At 35.9% G+C, this 6,904-nt stretch overlaps 1 protein-coding gene across 1 annotated transcript; it reads left to right on the top strand.

Annotated features, from left to right (window-relative positions):
* Positions 1–4,268: 4,268 nt before the first annotated feature.
* On the top strand, positions 4,269–6,267 carry LOC103966979 (NAC transcription factor 56-like). Its single transcript, XM_009380222.3, has 3 exons — positions 4,269–4,565; positions 4,707–5,014; positions 5,165–6,267. Exons 1-3 carry the CDS (start codon positions 4,343–4,345, stop codon positions 5,738–5,740), a joined length of 1,107 nt encoding a protein of 368 aa, XP_009378497.2. The 5' UTR covers positions 4,269–4,342; the 3' UTR covers positions 5,741–6,267.
* Positions 6,268–6,904: the final 637 nt, after the last annotated feature.

The following is a 6,904-nucleotide window of genomic DNA, read 5'->3' as shown; positions in this document are numbered from 1 at the left end:
ACAGCTTTGGTGACTCATCCAATTTTTTATGAGTCATATGTTATGTGTACGATTTGTGAGACACATGGAGTAATGCCACGTAGGCCCTAGCACGTCGAAATTAAATATGTTGGTGAATATTTAATTCACCAAAATTTACATGTTTACAACTTTCCAAAGAAAGTGTACGTGTGTGTGTGTTGTTTTACATTTTGTAACTATTGCGTAAATAACTAAATAAGCAACAGTTGCATATTTCATTCTCCTTTAAAGATTATGTTTTTTTTTTCTTTATATATAGGAGTTTATTTGACATATAGAACAAATTAAGGAGAAAGTCAATCAAGAACATTAGTTCATTTGCGCGCATATGTCTGGAGGACGCTCAAATTACGTAGACATGAGCAAAACCAAGGTTATAAAGTTGAGTTTAATTAAAGAGTGAATAAGAAGAAACTATATATGTAAGGGATTTTTTTCTTCTTTTTATTGGAGTTATGTAATATTTAAGTATAGCATGTTGATGAGTGTGATAAATTTATATGGTTTCATAAGAATCAATTGGGGGATTTACTGGAGATTATGATATTTTTTCAGCAATTTGATGTGTCCTGTGTTCAAAAAATCCTTGTCCTCCTTAGTGTAAGTTAGTGTAAAACATCATTTGTACTAAAGAAATTCAAAACCAAAATAGAAATCGTGAGGGTACTACGATATAATAGAGTGCTATTCAAAGGCGTTACCTTCGTGAATAATTCTCAACAAAGGATGCAGCTTAAAATTGGGTTATTTGAGATGCATAAAAAGTAAGGAAGGAAATGACGTTTAATTAAAAAAGTGTTGTAGGCATAATTTACTGAATATTTTGGGTTTTTATTTCGTCAGATTAAGTATCTTTGGCCAAAAATGTATTCCCATCGGGTAGAATTTTGTCGGACAAACAATAATTTTTTATAGTATATGTTCCTTGAGAACCCACGTAAATTTATTTATTTCACATCAATAGAGAATCAAACTGTTGTTTGATGAGTTAATTTTTATATCAGTGTTGTTTGATTAATTAAGATTGATGATTAAGATGATCAAAATTAGGGATGGCAACAGTTCGGTTTGGGGACGGAAATGTTATATCCATCCCTATAACCACAAAAATTAACCATATTCATAATCGCAAATTAACCATCGGGGATTATCCATAACCATACCCACTGGGGTAATGGATTTTACATACGGTTATATCATTCTTCGTCAAAAACAAAATATTATATTCATCCAATTGGTGCACAATAATTTAATAGATACTAATTTCGTCATTAAACAGTCATGTCTAATAATAAAAAGCATAACAATGAATGAATTTTGTAGAGTATAAAAATAAGAGTATTGAATAAACCATTGATGATGTGAGCTGTTAATATATCCCATAAGCATTATGTTGGTACATAATGAATATAATATAGGGTTTGTTGCATAAGCATGATGTTGATATCTCCCATAAACACTATATATATATATTATTCGATTCGGATTCAGGGACGGATACGGATTGAGGACCCCTATAACCATATCCAAAACCATAACCGATTAAAGTTCATGGTTTTTCCCCATATCCATTATATACCCAAATTTTCATCCCCAAATCCGCTCCATTCGGGGGCTATCCACGATTATCTGGTCTCACGGTTTGAATTGCCATCCCTAATCAAAATTGAGAGGGGGTTGGAGGCACCGTGCTTACGTCCGTGTGATTTAGTGTGAGACTTCGTGTCTACATTTATACGTTTGTTGTGTGAGTGTGAATGAATGAGTGGAGGCGTAAGAATTAATTAAGATGCAAAGAGGTGATTGTGTGATGTTAGGATTTGTCTGATGATAAGAAGTTTTTCAGTGTGCTGGGAACACAACTTTGTATATTAAGTGTCATAATTAATTAGTTTGATTTTTCTTTTTAAGTATCTAACCGCTCTTAGTGTACCAGATTGTATTACTAACATACTGAAAAATTCATCTCCGATGACGATGATAAGTAATATTGGATAGCAAGAAGTGATCACACACATTGGGTCCCTTTTGATGTTGACGGAACCAGCATTCAGACCCCACCCCCATAGTCCCCCATCATCATTTTGGCCTCAATCCATTAGAGTTATTGAGCCATTGCGGCTTGGTAAATTGGTACGTGGTCAAACACTCTCAAAGGTACTCTATGGCTCTCCCAGCAGCCAATCCATGGTAAGTTCTCAGCTCTCTCTTATTGTTTGCACTGGATGGTAGAACAAGTCAGAACTTGTGTAGGGTTATTCCTGCCACTTGAGCAACGTTAAGTAATAAATGTTTTGGTTATGTAATTGAGTAATGCTCGGAGATTAAGTTTGTAGATAAAATTTGCAATCTAAATTATGTGTCATCAATAGGAAATGAGTACGTTTATCAACGTGACCATGTTAGATAATAAGCGTTTTGGTTATGTAATTGTAGTATTTTGTCACTTAATATGATCATGTGACAATGTTAAATAATAAATATCTTGATTATGTAATTGTCATACTTTGCCACTTAATATGACCACGTGAACCTCCTTATGAGCATCCGTCTCTACAACAAATATTGACACCCCCATGATATTTCTTGGTGTGAAAACCTCTGCAACTGATGCACTACCAGTACCATGAGTTTCTGGTAATTCCAAATCACTACAAGATACCAATATAACTCATCAAATGTTGGATGGATGATATATTTAATTTCACCTTTTTTATCTAAAAAATTAAGTGCTTAACTACCACACCCGTTATGTAACATTACACCTAGAAGTCAATTGGTAGTACTAAATTTATAATATTCCAATTAATACCCTGAAAGGAAATAATTTTCTAAACTTTTTTTTTTTTCCAGAAAACACATCATGCATGGAAAAGATACTCCTAGGGTTTGATATATGACATCTTAACACCACCTGAGCCCATGCATGATACATACCAGTATTATTAGGGTATATAGCTAGGGATTGTATGTCCTCATGTGCACTTCACATGACCACAATTGTTTACATGACACCAATATTGTATTATCATTTAATCCACATTTTCATGTAATTAGCACGTGGGTCACATTCAAATAATTTATTATTCCCAGCTAAATCAACAAGATTGAAAATTATTTATACAATACTAGTATATGCCCACACAAGTGTGTGTGAAATATTTTACTTTTGTTTTTTAAATTGAAGGAAAGAAGAATAGATTGAGAGAGAAGAGGAAGTGAAGAGAGTGGGAGGGACATTTATTTTTTATTTGTTTACTTAAAAAAAAAAAAAATTAGACATGATACAATCACTTGTATGTGAGGTTTAAAAAAACAGCAAAATTTTGTTTTGTGAAATTATGTTACTATTCTTAACTCTTTTGTTGTGATAGAAGACAAAAATATCTTTTTACCCTATATTTTGGTTAACAAAAAAATATTTATTAATATGTAGTTTAGATAAACATTGTATACATATAGCAATCCATGTCATCTTAATGAAATTTGTTTATCAATGTCATATTTGTTATAGTAATGGCAATATTTGACTCTCAATCTACTCACTTTTATTTTAAACGTCGTACATATTATCTGTCATCGCAATACACGCACATATTCCAGCCAGGTGATGGGTTTTTATACATCACATTATAAAACTAAAACGAATTTCGACCCCTACACTAAGCGATGAAAAGATTGAAGTGAAAATTTTGTCCAATTGATCTTAGTCTCTCCAACGGTTTCTTGGTGAAGTGGGGTCCTTGGCAAAAATTGGTGGTATTTTGCTCAACAAAAGCATATCTGAAGCATAAAGCTTGTTCCCACCCAGACTTATCCGTCTACATCATTTGTTACCTTGTGTGGTCTGTGGGCCCCACCTCACCTCACATTACACGTGTCGGTCTCTCTCACGTTTGTGAATTACACGTGTCGGCCTATCAACGGCCCACCTTCCAGTTCGCGTCGTCCTAGGGTTTCCATCACCTCCATATCCCCTTGTTCTCACTTTCTCTCCCTCTCCCTATGCTAACCACCAGAAAGTCACTCTCAGTCCCATGCGCAAAATTAGGCCACCTCCTTAATCATGATTAACGCTGTAATTACACATCTCATAAACTGTCTAATCTACCCTTGATCCCGTTACGTGGCCTTTTACCATTGGTTCCATTGTTTAAAAACCATGCAGGCAACTGCAGCTCGATATTCTCCTTCACATACTTAAAACAGGGGCCCTGCCAGTCTGCCACCTCCAAACGACATTTAAAGCTTTATATGTAAATTGTGTGATATGTAATATGTGCTTGGCTGCAAAGGAACCCTCCGAACCCATAAACCAAAGATGGAGAGCACAGACTCATCAACGGGCTCACAACAGGAGCAGCAGCAGCCGCCACAGCCACCACCTCCTCCGCAGCCAAACCTCCCACCTGGGTTCCGCTTCCATCCGACAGATGAAGAGCTAGTTGTCCAGTATCTCAAGAAAAAGGTCACCTCCGCTCCCCTTCCGGTTTCCATCATCGCTGACGTCGACCTTTACAAGTTCGACCCCTGGGAGCTCCCAGGTATGCACGAAATTAAATTTCTTGCATACGGCAGGTGTATATAAAATTCTTTCATATAACATGTGTATATATGTTACCGACAACAATAATACTGATTATATTATGTGTTTCCTTCTTTTTCGTTTTTCTTTCTTGGTTCAGCTAAGGCTACGTTTGGAGAGCAAGAGTGGTATTTTTTCAGTCCTAGGGACCGGAAATACCCGAACGGAGCCAGGCCCAATAGGGCGGCGACTTCCGGGTATTGGAAGGCGACGGGGACTGATAAGCCGGTGCTGACTTCCGGCGGTATTCAGAAAGTTGGTGTGAAAAAAGCACTTGTGTTCTATGGAGGAAAACCCCCGAAAGGAATTAAAACCAATTGGATTATGCACGAGTACAGGCTTGCTGATAACAAGCCCAACAACAAACCACCTGGGTGTGACTTGGGCAACAAGAAGAACTCCTTGAGGGTAATCCAGAACTAAGCACTTCTATAATAATTCACTAATGATATTTAAATTTGGTTTTTGGACCCCATGGTATAATTGGTACGTACCTTTTATTTGTTAATTTAATTTGGAGATTAATAAATTAATTAATGTGTTTGTGTTTATGTGTAGCTTGATGACTGGGTGCTGTGTAGAATTTACAAGAAGAACAACACACATAGCCCGATGGATCATGAGAGGGAGGATTCCATGGGGGACATCATGGGACCGTTGATGCCACCATCTATAAGTCATGTGGGCCACCATCAGGATATGAAGCTGCACCTTCCAAAGTCTAATTTGAGTTATGGACCGCCTTTCATGGAAAATGACCAAATTTTTTTTGATGGGATAATGAGCAGCACCGACGGATCGGCTTCTACTCCTCAGCTGCGACTAAAACGGCCAATAGTTCCATCCCTGTACTGGAATAATCAGGAGGAGGATGATCAGACGGCTGCTGATCCTTCATCAAGCAAGAGAATACAACTGCATCAATTGGACACTGGTACTAATTCTAATGGTGGTGGGATTAATGGTGGTGCTACTAATAACAATTCTACTTCCATTGCCAATCTACTTTCCCAGCTTCCTCAGACTCCATCATTGCACCAACATGCAGTATTGGGGTCACTTGGCGATGGTCTATTCCGGACGCCATATCAACTGCCTGGGAGGAATTGGTATTCTGACTCCAATTTGGAATAGAGGGTTGATGAATTTGATGATTATGGCACGCATCATTTAGTGCTTTAGATCAATGGATCGATTGGCAAAGGTTTGAAGATTACGATGATCATGTTAGATATATTTATGCTCTTGTTAATTAGGGGATCGTATATAAGGTATATATAGTTTGTATAGATTTTGGATACTTAGAGGGGATTGAGATTTTGTTTCTTAGGAAATTAATCAAACGGTCCAGATGATGATGAAGAGTGGCATCAGCAAATTCCTTTGACAAAAAGGTAGCTGCTATTCAGGTGAGGTGTGTTCTGCTGATAGAAATATAAATCTATATTTATTTTTGCTCCTTTTATTTTTTTTTCTTATGTAGAGACGATGAGAGAAAAGGAGGATGAGGTGCTTGCTTTTGTTGTAGAAAAAAAAAATATTAAATATGTTATATTTTTCTGTAGAATACATTAATATACACTTGTATATTAAACCTTATTGTAGAACTTCTATTTCTTCCCAATTATATTTATAAACTAAAGAAAGCAAAAATTGTACTACTGCGTTTTTATTTCTTTTACATCTTTATATTTTAACTTTCATCTTGATCATCAACCTCATATATATGTGCTTGTAGTTCTATACATGATTAATGTGTTGTGATCAGACATAAATTATGCTAGGTATAGCTAGTTAGTAGTTTCTTGCTTGGTTTTTGGCTTTCTCTCGCATCCAACACCATGAACCCTATAAGGTAAGGATCTCTTCTTAATACACCATTTTCTTCCTCTCCACATCTACTTAAGTAAATTGGAAAAAGAAAGAACATGCAATCTGAAAGTGAAGTCCGTATTATCTATACGCCTTTGTGGTATTAATTCTTCCTTTTCATTTTTCCAGATTTTCAAATGACTTTTTTGAGGTGAAGCAGTAACAGTTTTATATGTATAATTTCACATGTACGCTTCGCATATTCAAGTTAGATTTTACGGTAATATCATACACAAAGTAAAAAATTAAAAAACTATCACCAGTACTAGACAGTATTACAAGAAATTTCTTCTTAATAATTGGTTGGAAAAGAATTATAAACATGTAACTAATTTGAAGTATGAACATGGGGTCCCATTGCTTTTAAACAAATCACGCATGATTTGTTGTCAGATCAGATATTATCATATCGGTATTAAGGTTAAT

The sequence above is a fragment of a genome, unplaced genomic scaffold (assembly GCF_019419815.1).
Source record: "Pyrus x bretschneideri cultivar Hongxiangsu unplaced genomic scaffold, Pyrus_bretschneideri_v1 Contig25, whole genome shotgun sequence".
Classification (NCBI taxonomy): domain Eukaryota; kingdom Viridiplantae; phylum Streptophyta; class Magnoliopsida; order Rosales; family Rosaceae; genus Pyrus; species Pyrus x bretschneideri.
This window is presented reverse-complemented; position numbering and strand designations above follow the sequence as displayed.

What these genes read in the sequence shown, in the direction of transcription:
- LOC103966979 (XM_009380222.3), top strand. Translation starts at nt 4,343, where the DNA reads ATGGAGAGCACAGACTCATCAACGGGCTCACAACAGGAGCAGCAGCAG. An exon ending in CGACCCCTGGGAGCTCCCAG is followed by an intron (nt 4,566 to 4,706) that starts GTATGCACGAAA and finishes TTCTTGGTTCAG; the next exon opens with CTAAGGCTACGTTTGGAGAG. An exon ending in ACAAGAAGAACTCCTTGAGG is followed by an intron (nt 5,015 to 5,164) that starts GTAATCCAGAAC and finishes GTTTATGTGTAG; the next exon opens with CTTGATGACTGGGTGCTGTG.